At 34.0% G+C, this 21,639-nt stretch overlaps 2 protein-coding genes across 2 annotated transcripts; both read left to right on the plus strand.

Annotated features, from left to right (window-relative positions):
- The first annotated feature begins 4,607 nt into the window (after window positions 1–4,607).
- Window positions 4,608–8,478, plus strand: LOC125839721 (uncharacterized). The gene is made up of 3 exons (XM_049518707.1): window positions 4,608–5,046; window positions 6,067–6,090; window positions 7,878–8,478. The coding sequence occupies exons 1-3, from the start codon at window positions 4,824–4,826 to the stop codon at window positions 8,222–8,224; spliced, it is 594 nt and encodes a 197-aa protein (XP_049374664.1). The 5' UTR covers window positions 4,608–4,823; the 3' UTR covers window positions 8,225–8,478.
- A 2,665-nt stretch (window positions 8,479–11,143) lies between these two features.
- Window positions 11,144–21,009, plus strand: LOC125839778 (DNA topoisomerase 1 alpha-like). The gene is made up of 16 exons (XM_049518778.1): window positions 11,144–11,275; window positions 12,245–13,411; window positions 13,496–13,690; window positions 14,992–15,072; window positions 16,619–16,678; window positions 16,810–16,904; window positions 17,063–17,219; window positions 17,309–17,434; window positions 17,825–17,905; window positions 18,026–18,116; window positions 18,203–18,336; window positions 19,961–20,029; window positions 20,117–20,206; window positions 20,400–20,503; window positions 20,584–20,752; window positions 20,872–21,009. Exons 2-16 carry the CDS (start codon window positions 12,287–12,289, stop codon window positions 20,938–20,940), a joined length of 2,646 nt encoding a protein of 881 aa, XP_049374735.1. The 5' UTR covers window positions 11,144–11,275; window positions 12,245–12,286; the 3' UTR covers window positions 20,941–21,009.
- Window positions 21,010–21,639: the final 630 nt, after the last annotated feature.

The following is a 21,639-nucleotide window of genomic DNA, read 5'->3' on the forward strand; positions in this document are numbered from 1 at the left end:
ACCGAAGGGAATATTGACTATGTTGAATTTTGCTTCTCTTATCATTACATATATCTTAAGATATAATTTCTCTATTTTAATATTTATTTTATTTATGTATTATTTCTCCAGAATTAAGATGTTTATAGCTTTCAAAAACAATAATGATGAAAACAACAATAGCATACCTAAGGATCGTTTAGTTAGTGGGATGAGATAGACAAGAATATCTCACAAGATTATTTTATCTGACCATCCCTATTGAATAACTCATTCTACCATTTACATTAAACTGGTGAGATAAAATAGTCTTATGACTAAATAATATCCATTATTAAATATAGGATAAAATAATCTTATGAAATATCCCAAGATTATAATTCTCCCACCAACCAAATGATCATCCTAGTGTAATCCCACAAATAAATTTTGAAAGAATAATGTGTATGCAAACACTCAACTCAAGAAGAAAGCATAACAAAACAGGGGAAAATAAATAACAAAAGCAAAGAGGACTAAACATAACATAATAAAACATTACGAAGAAGAAAAAAAGAAAAAAAAGTATCTATCACAAAATAATACTAAAGTTAGAGCATAAAAAATAACAAATAATAAGAGAAATCGAAAAACAAAAAAATTACAAAAGTAATGCTATGACTACTAGTATGGAAGGATAAGTGAGACAACATTCAACTAGCTACTAACCTTCATACCATATTTTGCGTCATCCATATCCTCGTATTTGTTAGAGTTAAGTAAAGTATTGATGTGGATGAAAATAAACGGGAAAATGAAAATATTAAAGCTAAGTTTTTTCTATATTGGAACGTTATCCCTCATTGGTGGAAGAAAGGAAGATTAGTATGCTTATATATAGAGAAACACTTCTTCTAATTAATAAAGAGTTGAGAAGAAAGTCCTCGCTCGATTTCGATTTGAATTTGGTCAAATGAGTTGATTGATAATCTTTTTGAACTAAATTAATTTATTTCTTTTCCCATTTTTAATAATATTTTTGCACAAAATTTAATTTGAGTTTTGTTGAATAATTTCAACGGTGATTCGAAAGGACATGTTCTTTCCAAACAAACACCAAATTTGCTACAAATAGATGTTTTTACATCAATTTCAACTCATAATTCCAGCTACAAATAAAGAGGTTTACTCTCATTTTTCTTCATCAATTTCTGAATTACTTATGGATATTATCTTATAATTTTTTTTTGAATCTTTGTGTGATTTGAGACCATCTTTGAGTTCAACAAAGTTGTAGACGTTTTTCTACATCGAATTCTAAATTACTTATGGATATTTTCTTATAAACAAAAATTGAGTTTCTGTGTGATTTGAGTCCGTCTTTGAGTTCGACGAAGTTGTAGGCGTTTGATATACCTCTACTCCTCGTATATCGGGTATATTTATTTCATCAGTAGGAACTAATTCATCATCCCGATATAATGAGGAGATTAAATTTATTAAGAACACACAATGTATTACGTGGTCTCAATATTTTTCTAAATAAAAGTTTTTTGTTCAGTGAGAATATAAAACTTTACTAATTTAATGTTTTTGAACATTATTTTACTAATAATATTTAAGGTCATGTCATTGGTAAGTTGAAGACATATCTTGTCTATTCACTCTCTTACCTGACCTTCTTTAACAATTGCCTATTCCTGAGGGGTGTGGACAGATTCTATCAGCTTAGATTTCACAGAGGGGTTGTCTAAATTAAAAAGGAAATATGTTATTTTGGTGGTGGTAGATAGATTAAGAAAGTACGAACATTTCATAGGACTGCAACAGTCTTATACAGTCGCGCGCGACTCAAGTTTTCTTGGATAATGTCTTTAGTCTTTTAGTTGATAAGTTACTGAGATCCAAAAATTTTGAACTCTTTTTGATAAAAAATATTTAGTCTTTAAGGAGATCATTCTACTATTTATAACCCTAAAAAAAGAAGGCAAACAAAGGTCTAGAACACAACAGTTAAAAACATATCTTAGGGTTTTTTGCTCAAATAATCCTCAAATAGGATTTTCTATTTACCCCTTGTTGAATGGTGATATAGTATCACCATTGACTCTACCTTTAATGCTCTGATTCTAAATGCTCTCCTTATAAGGTTCTATATGGATCACCAAAAAGGTCGGCAGATTTGGCATACAATTTTCAAACGCATCACAATTATTGAATAACTATAATTTCCAAACGCGTCACAACTGTGAAACAATAGAACGATTTCAAACGCACCACTTCTATTGAACAACAAAAGAAAGAGAAATAGTTAATCTCCATTATTAAAAAAATGATATATCCATTAAAAAATTGTGATAAATAACCATAAACATTTAAATTTAATGGAGACATGTGAGCTCTAATATATGAATAACTAACTAACATAGTAATATTATAAAAGACATAACCTATAATTATTTATAAAAATAAGGATTAATTCTAGTAAATAAGAGGTTAGTCATTTATTTGAAATACATTATGTTGGATGTTTATTGTAAATTTTTTATTTATTAGTATGTAAATTTGAATTATTTATTTCAAAGTTCTAAAATATTGTTGATAAAAAGTAGATAGTTCTTCTCTTTTTAATTTTCTTTTGTATTTTTTTACAATGTTCAATATTGCTTGTAATGAAAATCATAAATTTCATTATTAAAAAGTCTTTTATGCCTTCAAATGTTTTTTTTTTCAATTTTCACATTCATTACTTATTGAGAACTTAAAGTATTACAACACCAATTGGATACACACACCAACTAGAAGAACAATAAAAAAATTTACCAATTCAATGAGATTTTGAGTAGCTAAATGAAGTTAACTGTTGATTTACGAAGAAAGAAATGAGGAGTAGGGCATTTTATGGAGAAAAAATAGAGGAAGAATTGGGTTGATTCAATGAAACAACATGGTTCTATATGATTCACTGAGAAAGTCGGCGAATTTGGCTACAATTTTCAAACACATCATAACTTTTGAATAACTATGATTAACCAAACGAGTTACAGTTGTTGAACAACAGAACGATTCCCAAACGCGTCACGACTATTGAACAACAGAAGAAAGAGATAGTTAATCTCCATTATTAAAAAAATATATATCCACTAAAAATATTTGTTATAAATAATCATAACATTTAAATTTAACGAATACACATGAATATAAAATATATGAATAACTAACTAACATAGTAATATTATAAAAGACATAAGCCATCATTATTTATAAAAAAGTAAGCATTAATTCTAGTTAATAAAAGGTTAACCATTTATTTGCAATACATTACGTTTGATGTTTATTGTAAAAAATTTATTTATTAATATGAAGGTTTGAATTATTTAATTCAAAGTTCTAAAATATTCTTAATAAAAAGTAATGTTTAATATTTTTAGGTAGTGAAAATCATAAAACAGTTTTTTTTTTACACCTTCAAATGTTTTTTCAATTTCACATTCATTACTTATTGAGAACTTAAAAGTATTACACATACCAATTAGTCTTCAAATATTTTTTTTCAATTTTTACATTCACTACTTATTTGAAAACTTAACGTATTACATATATCAATTAAAATAATAATTTCATTCATGCTTCGTGAAATAAAGAGTCCTTTAACACAAATTAATAAACAACATTAGTTGTATTTTTTGAAGTCTTACTAATTCAAGGAGATTTTGAGTAGCTAAAGAAAGCTAACGACTGATTTTATGGATAAAGAGAGGAGGAGTAGGACGCTGATTTTATGGAGAAAAAAGAGGAAGAATTGGGTTGATTTTATGAACAACCCAATGATTTTAAGGAGTGTTTGGATGAGTTTTTTTTTTGAAAGTGGCTTATAATCCCCAATTTTTGACCTTTTTTTTTTTTTTTTTTTTTTTTTTCTGTGTATGTATTTATCAACCTTAAAAAAATTGCTTAAAACATTTTTTAAGTTATTCAAATACGGTCAAAACTTAAAAATAACATAAAAATAAAAAATCATCAAAAATAAGTCAATTCAAATGCGCATAAAAACTCTTTTTCAGATTTAACCAATTAGTAACCTTCAAATGTATTAGAAGATTTTAAAAAAAAATAATAATAATTACATTTTAATCATGAACTCCTAACAATATGCTAGCTACGCTCCAGCATGCCAATTAGAATAACAATTCATTTGAAACAAAGATTCCTTTAACAAATTAATAAACAACATATTTGTAACTTTTTTAAAATCTTACCAATTCAAGGAGATTTTGAGTAGATAAAGAAAACTCTAATATTATGAAGGAAGAAAGGAGGAGTAGAGCGCTGATTTTAAGGAGATAAAAAGATTAAGAATTGGGTTGATTTTATGAAACAATCTCAATAACTTAAGGTGTGTTTGGATGAGTTTTTTTTTTTTTTTTTAAAGTGGCTTATAAGCCCCAATTTTTTATTTTTGACTTTTTTTAGATACTTTATCAGCCTTAATAAAATGTTTAAAAGTATTTTTTGAGTAATCTAAACATCTTCAGAACTTATAAACAGCACCAAAACTCATTTTCAGATTTAATTGAATCAGTAACTTTCAGATGTATTAGAAGATTTTTTTTTAAAAATAAATAATTACCATTTTAATGGGCTGAAATCCGAACTTTAGTAGGCGTCGGCGGATCTGGGCTAAATTCCTAAACGCGTCACAGCAGTTGAAAAGCAGAGGAAAAAAAACATCTGATCTTTCTTCAACACTCTCCTTCATCTGCTATTGGTCTCCATAGGTAAGCACAAAACTAACAATTAAACTAAAAAAAAAAACCCCAACTTCTCTGCTTACTGGCCACTAGAGAAAGCAAACAGAACGACCAATGGCATTGAATCAAGCAGGAAGATCATCACCATGTAGTCCTAGGGTGTTGAAATCAGTATTGGGTCTAATGGCAATTAGTTTGGTAGCCTATATTTTGGGTCCACCTTTGTATTGGCACTTGATGGAAGGTTTAGCTGCTGTTAGCCGTTCTTCTTCTGTTACTACTTGCCCTCCTTGTAATTGTGACTGCAATTCCGAACCCTTCTTTTTCATTCCTCCAGGTATACATTTTCCCTGATCTGATGTATTCTGTGCCATTAACTGTCAAGAATGGTCTTTTTGTGAATCTGGTTTAGGACCCATGAGCGGATATGGTTATTTAAAGACCCCTTTTGTTAAATTTGCTGACTTGCTTAAAGACCCATTTGTGAATCTGGTCGTTTGATAGAAAGATCTTTAAAAAATTGTACCTTTGTTGGTTCTGGTTTTGGATCTGCTTTCCAAATGAAGCAGAATCCAATTGATTGTCACAGTCTTGCTTTCTGTGTTCTGAATGCTACGTATATTGAATCATAATCCTGCTAAAATGACACAGTGAGTTGAAATTATAGTTTTGTACTTCTAATCTCAAGCTAAATTGGGAAGTTTATACTGTTTGAAGTTCAATTATTGCAGAATGTTAGTTGTTGTTTCTATTGTTAATCATTTCTGTTCTTTTTATATTTCTGACAATATTTCCATGGCTTGATTCGTGAATGAGTCAACGTGAATTGAAATATTCCTCAATCATCCTGTTTGTTGTTATGTGTAGTTTGGGATTATTTGGAGGAAGGGCGTGAGTCAGGGATGTATGGGTTAGAAAATTTGCTATTAACTTTGAAGAATGTCTAAACATACTATTTAGTTTTCCTCCTTATGACACCTGTTATCTTGAAGTCGGGGCTAATATGGTTAATTAGGTTGGCTGACCTTCACACGTTTCTTGCGAGTTTGAGATATATTAAATTCTTCTGGTTTTCCTTTTCCTGATATAGTAAATCTTGAACAATTCTGAACTCACCTATCTTAAAACTGGGAGTTTTTAGTGATAGCTTTTGGGTCTTTGTCCTGTGAATGGACCATGGTGGAGCCATGGAAGATTTCTCTTGCTTACTTGCTGTGCTTGTACTGTGGAATTGTCATTTCCTATGATCTGGACACCATGTCTTTTTGTTAGGCTTGTTTAGAGTATCTGGTTACGTGAGGATATTGGTTTGTCGAGAATTTCTCCCATTGACCTCTTATTTTTGTATATCTTGCAGGTTTGAGCAATGTCTCTTTGACAGGTTAGTATCATGAGATCTTTGGCAGTTCTTTAGTTTTCTTTGATTATGGTATCATTTATTTTGTGATCTGATGGAAGATTTCATCAAGTCGTCATTTTCTTCTTCTAGCTGTTATCTGATGCTTTACCTTTCTTAACATTGAGATCATCAATACTTAGTATTCTATGTTTTCATGAATTTATTATCATAGGAATATGTTTGGGTTAGTATTTCAGCTTTGAGCTTAAGGGTTATTTAACCATTCTAGGTTGGTGTTGTCAAATGCTCTCGCTCTAAAGTTATGTCAGAGATTTTCCTTTGGACTCCATAGGTACCTCAATGTAAATAGGCCTGCAGATGAAATTTTAGGAAGGGCTTCTAATTTGGTTTGTGTTTTTTTTTAAGGAAAAATAAAATAAAAAAATGAACCCGTATTTTCTCTTGAATAACCTGCTTATGTACTGATTGAACCCTTATATTTTCTTGAATAACCTGCTTTCTTCTGTTGTGACTGTCAGAATGATACCTTGATTGGAAGCTATTACGTGACACATGAAAATATTAGCTTTGACAACTTAACACCTGATGTGATATAACCCTTGGTTTTCCCTTGTATGACACCTGCCTTTGTCAAGGACATTGTTTTGGACTTTTGATGGATCCCCTGATTGCCACAACTACATTTAACATGTAAAAGGCAGTAGCTTTGATACTCCCTCTGTCCAACAATAGTTGTCCACTATTGACTTGGCACACACTTTAAAAAACAATAAATAATAGGGGTAATATTACTATATTATCATTTGGATTTATTAAATTTAATGCTTTGAGAAATGTGTAAATGATAAATAGTAGTATTTAATAGCAAGAGTAAAATAGACACAAAAAGGTAAATTATCTTTTGGTTTTCCAAATGGACAAGTATTTTCGGACAACTACTTTTAGTAGAGTGGACGACTATTGTTGGACAAAGGGAGCATAAAAGCTACCACTTACAACAACTCAATGGATCCAAAAATTCAGACAAGTATTTCTCCAAATTCTATGAGCATTTCCACTGCTTGCCTGATAACAACTTCGAAAAATTTCTGGACATGCCTTCCTCGTCCCCCTCTCTATCTTTTCTCAGTTTCTTCCCTCAATATAAATTTATTTTGGCTACTAAAACAACGGCAGCATACTTTTTTCTGCAGTAGATTACCTGCTCTTTTTTTTCTCAAATTGGAAGGATTACAGCATAATTGCGGTTAATTTAGTTGTGAAAATCATCTGAGGAGACGTATAACATGTATTGTTATAAATCTGAGATTTTTTGGTTTGAAATCTGAAAATGGACAAGAAAGGAAGAGTTCTTATGAGTTTATGTCAGATACATCTAATCTGTGTTTTGATAGAGCGTATCGTATGACTTCAGATACGAGACCTTTTAGTACTTGGTAGGTTAGAAACTGCTGTTATTTTAAAAAGGATATTTTGCCGAACTTTGTTGCTGTAAAAACATTTATTTAGTTGCATCCATTAAACAACCATCTCAAATATGATGGTTGAGTTCAAGGATGGCATGATTTCTTTGATTCTGTAATGAGTTGAAACTGTGCAAATAATGAGATGATCTGCAAGACTGCAAATGCTTGACATCTTAATAAGCTGAATATGTTCAAAATATCCTATAATAAATGTGAACCTCCTATATTTTAGTGTTCTTTCGTTGAAGTAGCCATTTACTCTTTCTTTTTAGGATTAAAATCTATATTTTGTGACTTGAGATCTAAAATCTTGGATTTGCCTTCTTATTCAATGTTTTGCAGATTGTGCTAAGCGTGATCCAGAAGTTGGTGAAGACACGGAAAAAAACTTTGCTGATTTGTTGTCTGAGGAACTTAAATTGCGAGAAGCTGAAGCCTCAGAAAATCAGCGGAAGGCAGACATGGCACTTCTTGAAGCAAAAAAGTTGACATCCCAATATATGAAAGAAGCAGACAAGTGCAATTCTGGAATGGAAACATGTGAAGAGGCAAGGGAAAAAGCTGAGGTTCTTTTATTGGCACAAAAGAAAATGACTGCTACATGGGAGATGAGGGCGCGTCAAAAAGGATGGAAAGAAGGGGCAGCCAAGTCTCGAAGTCAGTCTCAGGGGAATGTACAGACTATGTAACATGCGCATGGCCTCAAGTAGCTTATCTCGACTTGATCTGATGCCAGGTTCCAGTGCAACAAAGTTGTCTATAATTGAGTCCCAGCTCCAAATGTGTTAGCACGTGAATGGATTCCATTTATTTTGAACCATATGCCCGATTTTAGTTTAGAGGCCACTATAACATCTCTCTCTCTCAAACAGATTGCCACTAGTTCCACTATAAGGCAAAGCCTTTCTATATATCCTGCTGAGTTAATATTCCACTAGTTAAAGTTTGAGTGAAGATTGCAATCAACTGCCTTACAAATTTTTCTTCTGGATGACTGATGAGTGTCATTTGTCAACATTTCTATATCTATGGAGGTGAAGATAAACTGTGAAGTGTCACAACTTGTTCCTATTTATTTGTCTTTTTGGCAGGTGATGCAATTTACAGGCTAGTTTATAACTTTTGATTCCCACTCTTACTGATTTACCTGCTATGCCGAAGTAGATAAAGTTGAGATGACTTTAACCTTGTCCTAATCCCTATGTTCTTGACTTCTGGCCTAGACTCTGGGAAACTGATGGTGACAAAAGCATTATAAATGTAGATTAAAGTTAGTAGAGATGATCACATCTGAGTTTGGAATTCAGTGTCTACAACCATGTGTTTTTGCACAATTTCTCCTTTCTTGATAGCACTTGCCAAGCTATACTACCTTGAAAGACTCACCTTAGGCAAAAACACAAACTTCACAATTCTTTGTCCTTGAACTAGGGTTTGGTATTTGATCCATTGTTAGCTCAGATGATGACACCACGGGTGTGTATTGAGAATTTTGAGGGTTATCCGTGGATGGTAGATATGTCCCTTTAATGTTTTCCACTTAAATATCAGGTTTTTGTCTGTGACACAATTTTACTTCTGACATACATGAGCCTAACTCACGCATCACATTCGGCATGCTTATTAATAAGCCAAAGTCACGTGGCATGTATTGTATATTTAGGATAAAGAGGAACCATCGACAAATATCTAAAAAAATGGTATGATTTTCATTTAGACATCTTAACTAAGCCTTGTATCTATTGAATATGTACACAACTTAAAATTTGTGTTATTCGACACTTTTTGACAATCAACTAAAATTATACTAATGTGTGTATTACACTAGAGAGTGATGTGTCGTAATGACTAATTGAAAGAACACATGTGACATTTGAATGCAAAATAATAATTCAAAAATATATTATAAGGAAAGAAAAGAAACTATTTTCCGCAAAAATAATTAAATAAAAAAACACCTATTTTTTAATCTCAACCCAACTATAAATTATAAGGATGCATTTCAAAGTCCTCTTATAGCTTAAAAGTTTAACCATAATCACGTGAGATTTTACCTTTAATAGGGAGTATTTTAATGATATCAATATCATAAACAACACTAGGTGAACAACCTAGCGACAAGTAGAGGAGGATATAGAATTTCTAGAATATGGGTACGCCCATTAAATAAATGAAAAAAGAAAGTATTAAGTGAGACTTGATCTCCATTCATTTGGGTAAAATCTCAAGATTAACCCAAGTGCACCATTTAACTTTTTAGCAGCATGAATATCGACAAATAATGTTAGATCAATTTTAAGAAATACGTATATAAAAACTTAATTTGGAGAAAAGACAACAAATTCATGTGCATCATAATTTGTAGAGTAAATACGTTCTGATGACAAGCATATAATCATATTTGTTCAGACACTTTTCGTAATGCCGTACAAGTCAGACTTAACCTCGTTACCCTTAATAATAACCACTTGCTCTTTTAATAGATGAATTATCCCCGAACCTCAACTTGAACTTTGAATGCATCCTTTACTCACAAATCTCCACTTGTATCTCCCAAAACATTTTTGCAATAAATAGATACAAGACTAAAGGAAAACTAGTTATGCATATGAAACACCAAAGATAGAAACGTTTTTCAATTTCTGCAAACACTGAAAGATTATTTATTTATTTCTTGTATTTATTGGGGAACTTTCGCATATAGCCAGCCACTCAAAAATAGCTTAATTATGTTTCATAACTATAGTTTGCTAATTACGATTCGTAGCTACATGTTATAGGGAGGAGAGTGGTGAGTGAGATTGGGAGAGGGAGGAGAGAGGTGAGTGAGAGAGTGCAGAGAGTGGGAGAGAGTTATATTGGTTAGATAATTGTATATATGTAACTCGTATACATATGTATTTGTATATCCTGCGAGCGAGATTGGGAGAGAGGAGAGAGGTTATCGAGATTGGGAGAGGGAGGAGAGAGGCGAGCGAGAGAGGGCAATAATTTGTATAATTCGCAGGTACGTTTGTATAATTTACGTGTTTTTGTATATAATTGAGAAATATAAAGTCTGAAAATTATACAAATATAATAAAACTCAAAATAACGAATTGATACAAACATAAATATATGAACTTTAAAAAGTTATACAAACTATATTATACAAATTACATTATATAAATTATATTATACAAAATTCAAAAACTAGACGTTTATACAAACTTTAAAAAGTTATACACAAAAAGATTGAAGGTATATGGTCATAAAACTGAAAAACCAAAGGAAATCATCGTCATATAAAAATACAAACCATCGTATACAAAGACAAATCAAACGAAGAATTGTTAGTTGCAAATTATACAAATGTGGTTAATTATACAAAACGTGACTAATTATATAAACTCAAAGTCAGCCGACGCAATTAATGGTTAATGACTTATTAAGTAGTATAAGTTTGCTTAATCGCGTAATTTTCCCGACAGTAAAATGTGGGCCCATTTACAATAAGTAGACTTCAAGGCCCAATATCCTTGTAGGTCACAGAAAGCCCAAATCCAACCTAGCCGTGTAACGGTGAATGGCGGTAGAATTCGGACCCAAATTCCGATTGGCCTGCTAAGATGAATTGAAATTGTAATGTCGATTTCTTCGGTCATTACCATTGAATGACCACCACTCTTCCTCGCCTACGAACTTCCTCATCCCCATTCTCCTCCTCCTTCCGATCTCTTTCTCCGGCCAAATTCATCTCCGTACGTTCACCTCACTTTCTCTCTCCTGTTCTATATCTTCCAATTTCATCTCTGTGAAACAAAAACCCTAATCCCCCTTTTTTTTCATGTAATAATTCAAATATGAAATTGTTGTAATGATTTATCTCTTAGCTCTCCACTGCTTAATGAAAGCTTAAGTTCCGATTTGTTAATTCTTATAACTATTTTTACATGCTTACTAGTTAATTTGTACATTTTTGGTTTTTTTTTTTAACCATCTGAAACTGCTTCCTTTAAGCTGCGATGGTCGACTAGTTTGTCTTTTTGTAATGCTAATCAGTTTTTATTACATTTTATCTGAAAATTAGATTTTTTAAATCTTTAATGTGCATGTATATTTCAAGCTCACAGTTACCAGGATCCTAATGTTTAATTTGCTTCTAGATTTGGGGTTATAGTTTGTGTTGGAATAGAAAGGAGAAATTTAGTTTGGATTCCATATGAAAAAGTTTCATTTAGCTTGCTCCGCGGATTTTATGCTTCATACTGCATACAAAATGAATGGAGAGGGGAACGGATCCCGTCTTATTTTTGTTTTTGTGTGATGGGGAGAGAGATGCCCTTTAAAGACAAAATAAGAGCATTGAGTCCTTGAGGATAAGTGCCAAGATAATGAGAATTAAACTCTCTTTGGAAGAGAAAACATAGATAAAGTAAATTTATAAGAAACTTGAACTGGATTTTAAAAAATGCTGGAATTGTGTTGGCATGAAAGGTTATAATTCCTATACTTATAGTACAATTGCACTAGCTGTGAGAGGAAGAAACTAGATTTATGTTTTCTTGCCATCTGTTGGGGTTATAGATTCGTTTCTCCTTTGTGGCTTTCTGTTACAGCCTTGTTGCAATGATATACTTCAATTTTTTGTTCTCTAGATGTCCTTTGCTTTTTTCTTTTTATTGTACTTTAACCCTTGTTGCCTTATAATTATGAAAAATTGTTTACAGATAAGGAGAACATTATATGACAGTATAGCATAGAGAAAGATCATGGCTGTAGAGGCTTTTGCCAAAACAAATTTGATGGAAGATATTGATGATGACGATGACATGCCTTTAGTTTTCAAACGAAGTAGTACCACATCAAAGCAGAATCAGTCCAATTCATCATCTCAGAAGCAGGATGGAAGATTGGGGCGGCAAGTTCCTGATGTACGTTCTCCTAATGGCCAGAGCTCTAGTACTCATAAAGTTAAGACAGCCGCCTCTTCTAAGGCATCTCCAGCTGTTTCACCTTTAACTAGTCCGAAAGCATTGCCTCTGTCAAGCAGGACATCTCCTGCACCAAACTCCAGGACATCTCCTGCACCAAACTCAAGGCCGTCATCTTTTGCAGGTAATCAAGCAAAAAATGTTAATCAACAATCCAATATTGCTCCTAAGGAGTCGAAGCAAGCTGTTGAACCAAAATCTGAATCTGAGGATTCTGAAGATGATAAACCATTGAGTGCTAGGGTCCCTTCTGGGTTATCTAAGAGCAATTCTATTCACGCCAACAAAGTGCTTGGTACTTCAACATCAGTTCAGAAGTCTAGACCTCCCAAAAAAGAGGATTCAGATGATGAAATTCCCTTAGCATCAAAGTTTCAAATGAAATCCAGTGCAGGGGCTTCCACTAGCAAGTTTTCTAGTTCTGAAGAAGTTAAGCCTAAGATTCGTCAAAATGGTTTGCCATCTGCGACAGTTTTAAGTAAGAGACCCCCTGGTGAGGTCAAGTCTGCTGCTCAGGCTTCAGTTAAAAAGCCTAGACTTTCTGATGCATCTACACCTGTTTCTAGTAAGCAACCGTCTGTTAAAACTGAAAAGAAGACAGAGGACGATGACGACGAAGTTCCTTTATCTCAGAGGATAAAAAAGGCAGTAGCTTCAGCTAGTAAAGTGTCATCTGTTAAGAAAGCAACTAAAGTTGTTTCGTCATCGATGAAGAAAACAAAGAAGAAGTTGAAAAAACCCAAGTACTCTAAGTCGTCAAAACTGCAGCCAAGCTCTGGTGATGGGCAAAAATGGACTACATTGGAACACAATGGTGTGATTTTTCCACCTCCATACAAACCTCATGGGGTTAAGATGCTCTACAAGGGAAAGCCCGTGGATCTTACTCCAGAGCAGGAAGAGGTCTCAATCTGTCTCTGATTGTATGTGTCTCATTCATGTCTTTGTGAATTTATTCTTAGTACAGCAATTTCTTTCTGCCTGCAGGTCGCAACAATGTATGCCGTGATGTTAGACACTGAATACTTGACTAAACAGCAGTTCAAAGAGAATTTCATGAATGACTGGAGAAAAATACTTGGAAAAAACCATGTCATTCAAAAGTTAGAAGAGTGTGATTTTACCCCAATATATGAGTGGCATCAGAATGAGAAGGAGAAGAAGAAGCAAATGAGTTCAGAAGTAAGTGAATTAATAAATAATTAAGTTACAAAATATGGGAGTTTGTAGTTATTTTGTCACTTATTCCATAGTTAATTTCATTTTGCTTATACTTTTCCATCTTCTAATTACTTGTTAGCTTTCTTTATGAGTTGCCAAACTGTTAACTCTGAAATTTTTTCTGATCTTTCACTTGTGACGAACTTTTGAATTTGTTTGGCAGTTGTATGATCTCACTTGGTAGAGCCAACATATCTCAGTCACCTTTGGACTAAAAAAAACTTTTGAATTTGTTTGGCAGTTGTATGATCTCACTTGGTAGAGCCAACATATCTCAGTCACCTTTGGACTAAAAAAACATCTCTGCTTATTGTGTAGAAATGCATAGATTTCCTGTGTGGTGGATATATTACTTGCTAATCTTATGGTAGTTAGTTGTTTGGCAGGTGATCTTTTGTGTAGGCATTTGATGCATACAAATGTCTGACCAGCATGAAACTGGCGTTTCTGTCAACCTTATAAAATAGATTTAGCTACATTTGCTTAATTGAGAAGATTTGCAGAGACTATGTTTCATAGGATATATTCTAAGGCATCCTTACAAATGCAGAGATTCAGCCACATTAGTGTTTTATATACAACCTCTACCTCTTAATGTATGTTGCTTCGACTCACCAATAATGTTGCTGCACGCGTGTCCGACCCTTCAAATATGTACTGCTTTTGAAGGATCCGACATGTACGTGGCGACATTTTTGAAGAGTCCGAGTGACATAGCTCTTCATTGATGTTAATGCTGGATAGTCATTGAATTTCATTTTTCATAGCAAGTGGATTTAGCCACTACCTTTACTAGAAGTCTAGTTAGCAATTCTATGAGGGAACAAGTTCCCTTCATTGTGATGGTGGAAGTGTTTTTAGCTCACTTAAAAATGACTCTTTTGGCAAAAGGTTTGTCCTAATTTTTTTGCTTTCTCTGGCTGCTTGTCCCTTTTTCCTTTTGATTTGTTTTTTAATTCTTTTTTCTTCATGGGTGGGTCGGGGGGAGGGGGGGGGGGACTTTCCAGAATATTGGTTTTGTTTTCTCCTGCTACATTCGATAAAATAATGTTTCTTCCACTTCCACTATCACAGACTGATCACTTAAAAGATGTGTGACATTTTGTCAGATTGGCTGTTATGTTACCTAGTCTCTGACATTTTTGCTTCTCAGTCTCATCAAGATGGTACCTATGTTTGTGGTTTAATCTAATAGCCAAGTACATAAAGCTCATAGATGCTTAAAGGTTTTCATCTAAAACATTGCCTTGCCTATTTTGCAGGAGAAGAAGGCATTGAGAGAAGAGAAACTTAAGCAAGAAGAGAAATACATGTGGGCTATTGTGGATGGTGTTAAAGAGAAGGTTGGGTTTTGTTTAACTTTAGCTTTTAGCTTTCATACATGGTACTTTAAGAGAAATGATGTTGTGTTGTCTTCTAAATTTATCCCAATGGGATTATAAGATGGTCTTACATCTTCTTCTTTCTCTTAAAAAAGGTCTTATGTCTTCTTCTTCTGGGGGTGTTTCTTCTTTCTTTTTCAACATCATCTGCTGTTATTGTGGTAATTTCATCTTATATTCGCAATGCATTTATCCAGCTAGCACAATTTTTTGGTTGGAGGTGTGAAGCAACCAAAATTCTTGTGTTTCATTTTTCTAATCTGGTGCTATTCCAGTAATGATTTCCTCTTGACTGATCTTAAACAACATTGGGGAGCTTTATTTTATGTGTTGTGAATAGTTTAAAAAAAACACCTTTTCTTCATCTTTGGAATTTACTTTCCTCTGAGTAGAGATTCTTTTCTTATTACGAGTAATAAAGTTCTTTTTTTTTAAATTGCATTTAAATGGAGTTAAAAGGTTTTCAAAGTAGATTTTTATGAATACCTAAATGTATTTCCCTGTTACATTTCCCTTCCAAGACCATTCCATTTTCAGTTTCTGTAATTCTGTTGGGATTTTTGATAGGGCCTGATGTGTGTTTTGCGCCTTAATGTGAAAATAGTGATTGTTCGAATTGATCCGTACTTCCTGCTCTTATTTGATGCTTGGTTTGCATGGGATGACTATTCTAGGCAGAATTCGTCAGCTGGAAAGAGAAAAAAAATGTCTTCCCATTGTCATGTATTGCTGAAGTACATGGATTTGATTTAAGAAAGAAAAGAGAAGTGAAAACATTATCAAAAAGAAAAGTGGAAAGATGAGCAAAAAGAGTTTGAATGTTAATTCCTTCAGTAAGAACAAGGAATGAGGTTCATTAACTTGGATGAAAGGGCTTTCCCTAGAATGAAATGCTCTCTTTTTTACAACTCCAAACTGTAGAATGAATGTAACTGAATGATGGTTTGTTGAATCTTACGTTAGAAATATCACTTCTTTTATATGTATGTGTGGGGGGAGAGAGGATGGTCTTGTTTTTGGAACTGAAGGCTTCTAGCTCTGGTCTGGTGGAGCAAGTTTTGTTTGTTTTTGTTAGTTAGTGATTTGTGTACTTCTGAGCTCATGGGGAGTTGGATGGAATTTGCAGCCGTGTTGATAGGTGACAATTTCGAAAATAAATTGATACAAGGAAGATGTTGTAATCCATTGTTACATATTGTTTTCACATGTTTTTGCTGATTGCTTCATAGTCCTTTTCTGGATGATTCTTTGTTTCCATTGTTGAGATGCTTCTTGTGCCACATTTTTTTTGTTTTTTAGCCTTATGATATTGAGCCCCCTAGCTTTATCTAAACTCTCAATCTTGAGCTTCCCCTTCCTTTTAGTTTGATGTGCCAACTTGGCGTTCTTTTTTCGTTTTTAACCTACCTATGTATCCATCCCTAAAATCAGAAAGGCCCATAGAATACGGAGCATGGAAAACTTACAAACCAACTGCGAAATGGTCTGACCATTTAGTTATGTGCAGGTTGGAAACTTTCGGGTTGAACCACCTGGATTGTTCCGTGGCCGTGGGGAACATCCAAAGGTATGTTGGCCTTTTATTTTTTGGGTTAAACTGCCAAAAAATTCTACTATGTGCAGAAAGGTGTATTTATTTATGTTTAGGTACTTCAAGTTTTACTGTGGTATTGATGGATGTTGCTTTTAATGGTACAGATGGGGAAGCTAAAGAGACGGATCCGGCCAAACGATATCACAATAAATATTGGAAAGGGTGTTCCAGTACCGGAGTGCCCCATCCCTGGCCAAAGGTTCTTTTCATTCTCTCTCCTGTTATCCTTTTGGAAGAATAGTCTATCTTTTGGAGGGTGGTAAAGGAAGTAAGAAATATGCTCTTTGCACCAATATACAAGGTAAAAAGCTAGAGTTTCACCTTCATTTATTTTTCTTCCCCTTGTTGGCTTGGCAGATGGAAGGAAGTAAGGCATGACAACACAGTAACATGGTTAGCTTTCTGGAATGACCCTATTAATCCAAGAGAATTCAAATACGTTTTCCTAGCAGCCAGTAGTTCCTTGAAAGGGCAAAGCGATAAGGAGAAGTATGAGAAAGCAAGGCGTTTGAAGGTACAATGAAGCAGTTGGCAAGTTGATTTTTTTTTTTTGACTGGTTGCACATGGATGATTGGTGGCTATAAACTGTCTCTCGGTTGCAGGATTACATAGAAGGCATTAGATCTGCATATACAAAAGATTTTACAAGTAAAGATCCTGTGAAGCGTCAGATTGCAGTTGCAACTTATCTTATCGATAAATTAGCTCTGAGGGCAGGGAATGAGAAGGTATCAGGAACACTAGTTTATTGTTTTTTCGCAGATATTTAACTAGGGGTAGCATAGATCTCAAAAGAGTCCGAATTCCAAAATTGGTTGTCAATGCTGGTTTAGGTCATCTCTCTTTCAAAAATATTTCCGTTAGCATAGAAGCAGGAAATTATGGCAATATATGTTACTCCTCTCTTTCCAATGGACATAAGTTTACCAAGGGGTATAAAACCATAAAGCAAAATAATTTAAGCAGAGATCAATTTATCCAAAAATACTGAAGGCGAGAGATCAGTTTTCCAGTTTTTAATATTTTTTCTATGAAGGACCATGCTTTTGCCTGCAGAGGGGCATGGGACAATGCAAAGGTTGCGTAAGTGTTCTTAGTTATATTTCAATGCGATGCAGGATGACGACGAAGCTGATACAGTTGGTTGCTGTACTTTGAAAGTAGAGAATGTAGAGCCAGTACCTCCAAATATTTTGAAGGTATTGTGGTTTTATCTTACAAAAGCTAAATTGGTAGAGCTCTAGGAAACTCACTCCTCTACAGGTTCTTAGTTTTGTGCAATTAATTGCAATGCATATAATTGACTTTGCTTTCTTCAGTTCGATTTTCTTGGTAAAGATTCTATCAGGTACCAAAATGAGGTGGCTGTGTATGAGCCTGTTTTTAAAGCTATTCAACAATTCCGAAGTGGTTAGTAAATGCTGCTTTTGCGCTAGAATGTGTGTTTTCTTAATTATTTTTCCATTCATGAAATACATGGATACCCTTGATTTCAGGAAAAAAGGGCGGTGACGATCTTTTTGACAAGCTTGATACGAGTAAGCTTAATGCCCATCTTAAGGAACTCATGCCAGGGCTCACAGCAAAAGTATTTCGTACATATAATGCATCTTTTACATTGGAGCAGCAAGTAAGTTGCTTTTTGAGACTAGAAGTTTTGTTTGACTACTGTGTTACCCGTGACTATGCTGCTTGTCAACCGGAGTTAGTTAGGGTTGTGAAGATTCATAATAAGTTGACGAGTTTTACATTGGCCGTCAACTTACTACAACCCTCTCCCACATTGGTTATGGGTCCAGCAATCTGAGGCAGAGTTACCCCTCATCTCCTAAAAGGAGTGAAGGTTGCAGTTCTATATTGGAACTGCCTGGCAGCTTTTTGAATCATATTTACCTTTTACTGATCAAAAAAGGGGGAAGTCTGCTTCTTTTCCATCTTGGTCAGGTTGCACAAATGTTGTAAGAAGTTTGGTCTGAGTTGAATAACTAAGAGAAGGGATCTGCTTATCCATTTATGTTTTTCTTATATGAGTTTGATTGGTTTGGGTTAAGGTAGGATAAGGCACTAAAGTTGTTTTTGCTTGGTTTAGAATTAACAACCTGCTTGGTTTTCTTAGAAAACTTGATGAGCTATACTATGTGATACTCTTTTCTCTGGCTTCTTCTAGATATGTTGTCTCATTTGCGAGGGGAATGGATGATAGATGAAAATGTTACTTGAAAGAATTAAACAGGATGGTTGAAATAGGGAAGTGTTTTCGGAGTGTTGTGCGAGTTCTTCTATAGAACTATTGTTAGATGGACAATGTTATGTGAGAGTGAGTATTGGAATTGTCTCTAAGATCAACCTATCTGCAACATAGGTTTAATACAGTTGCGGATATTAACTGGATGTGTGGTCACACTAGATTAGAGAGAATTAATAATGATCACTTTTGAAGAAAGGTGCAAGTAGCACAGATAAATGATAAACTAAGAGGGTTGCTTGAGATGGTTTTGTCATGTCTCAACTTCTAGATGTAGCTGCTTATAGGTGTGAAATAGTGGTGATTGAAGGTGTTATAATGGACTAGGTGGGCCTAGAATTAAATTGAAAGAAGTCCTGAATAACCTACAATAATTTGTGTAGACTTAGTTAATAATAGGACATAATGGAAAGGAAAAAAAACCATACAGATGATACCACTTAGTTGGTTGCTAAGTTTTAGTCATGTTGGTACATTCTTTAGGTCTGAGATGTTTGCTAGGAGTCTTTTAGTCTTGTTAAAACTGTATATGCCAGTAGGAGTCTTTTATTCATGTTAAAAAATTATATGCCAGTAGAAAATGTAAGAATTTCTTTTATAATTTTTTTTTATAGAGAATTTCTAGTGCTAGAGAACCTACATTGTTGAATATTGGATTGAAACTGATTGCTTGTGGCGACATGAATAGTGAGGATTCACATAACCCAACCTAACTAGCTTGGGATTTAGGTGGTGTTGTTTTGATGTGGCTGCTTTTGAATATTGTTAGTTAAGTGTAGCAGAAATGGATGTTAAATGTGTGATTTTATACAAAGATTTATGTAAGTTAGAAATGATCACATTCAACAATCAGTAGAAATAGCATATATAGAGGATAAAAGTTTGTCGGAATGGCAACTCCACCAGCAACAAAATTTTGTGCATTGGTCTGGAGATCCATTATGCCTTCCACATTACCAATGCACAATTATTTTTTTCCTGTGGTGATTTACATTGCTACTGATGGCAGTTGACTAAGCTCACACAAGGGGGGGAGCTCGCTGATAAAGTTGCGGTATATAATGTGGCAAATAAAGAGGTAAGACTCCATGAAAAATTGTACTAGTTCTTATTGAGACACTGGTTATAAAATTTTCCTTTACTAAGTTTATATTTCTTGTTTCAGGTTGCAATAATTTGTAATCACCAGCGTACTGTCTCGAAGTCCCACAGTGTGCAAATTTCAAGGTTGAATGAGAAGATAGATGAGTTAAAGGTGATTACTTTTTTGTTATCAGTGTTCATTCTCTGTAGTTCCATTTCTGTCTGATAAGTTTCTATAATGTGAGTGGCTAGTTTTTATTTATCATCAAAATAGAAGAGGATTGCTTATTGATGATATTTTACCTGCAGTTGACTTGTATTCAAAATACTTGCATTTCCTTAGATTGTGATTGTGTTTTCATTAGGCTATTTTGGAAGAATTCAAAGTAGATTTGGCTCGGGCCAAAAAAGGGAAGCCTCCAGTGAAAGGCGCCGATGGCAAGGCGAAGAGGAACTTGACCCCTGAAGCGTACAATTGCCATCCTTAACTCGAGTCTTTCTTCCATTTTTTTGTTTTAGTTGCTGACATATAAGTGTAATTGTTCGCAGATTACAGAAAAAAATAGACCAAACGAACGTGAAGATTGACAACATAGAGAGGCAAATAGAAACGAAAGAAGAATTGAAAACTGTGGCTTTGGGCACATCAAAAATCAACTATTTGGATCCTAGGATCACTGTGGCATGGTGTAAGCGCCATGAGGTTCCCATCGAAAAGGTAAATGCCTCGTTTACAATGTCTTATGGGGAAGTGTACTTCCATGAATTTCATCTCCTCTTATTTCTAATTGACCTCGTGCATTGTGGTTACGTTTTGATCCCTGTTTATCGATGCAGATGTTCAACAAGTCTCTTCTAGCAAAGTTTGCCTGGGCGATGGATGTTGAACCTTCCTTCACATTCTAAAGTTTTGGTGGTTGTTGTAGTGTAGGACATCTCTTCAAAGCCCGTCTCCCTCCTAATACCCAATTGTTCCACCCCCATCCCTCCCTCCTGGAAAGAGAATAGGAAAAAAGTTATTATTTTTGCACTTACAAGAAAAAAAGAAAAGAGATCTTTGATCGTTGTCTGACAATTTTTTAAACTTGTTTACTGGCTTAGCCCCTGACAAACTCCTGTTGTAATTTGAGCTTCTTCTTAATTTATGGGGTAAGTTTTCCTTAATTGCCTCTCTTTCAGATTTAATTTCCGTTTGTGAATACATCCAAGATTGTGCTTTAGATGTTCTAACTTGTTTCAAAATGATCAAGTGACATGTTCTTCAGGAAGGAATTTCAAGTTTTCTGGGTAATGTGTAAGCTAAGCATCAACGATAATTTCTGATAATTTTTTTTTTTGCACCAAGTCTGCAAGCTGAAGGGTACTCATTTGCTGAAATTCTGCATTCCCACGGATTCTTCATTTGAGTAATTGTAGTTGGGTTGATTCTTGAAGATTTTGAATTTTGGATCTTAAAGAGTTATAACAGTTCCCTTTTGGTGTTAACCTCAAAGCTTACAATCTATTATCTGCAAATGTTTGTTCCTTTGGATTAATTTTTGCTATCAAGTTAGGTATAAAGTAAGCAGTGTGATAGTAGTAGTACAAAGGAGGAGTTGGGGATTT

The sequence above is a fragment of the Solanum verrucosum genome, unplaced genomic scaffold, assembly GCF_900185275.1.
Source record: "Solanum verrucosum unplaced genomic scaffold, falcon-dt-bn FXZP01000175.1, whole genome shotgun sequence".
Classification (NCBI taxonomy): Eukaryota; Viridiplantae; Streptophyta; class Magnoliopsida; order Solanales; family Solanaceae; genus Solanum; species Solanum verrucosum.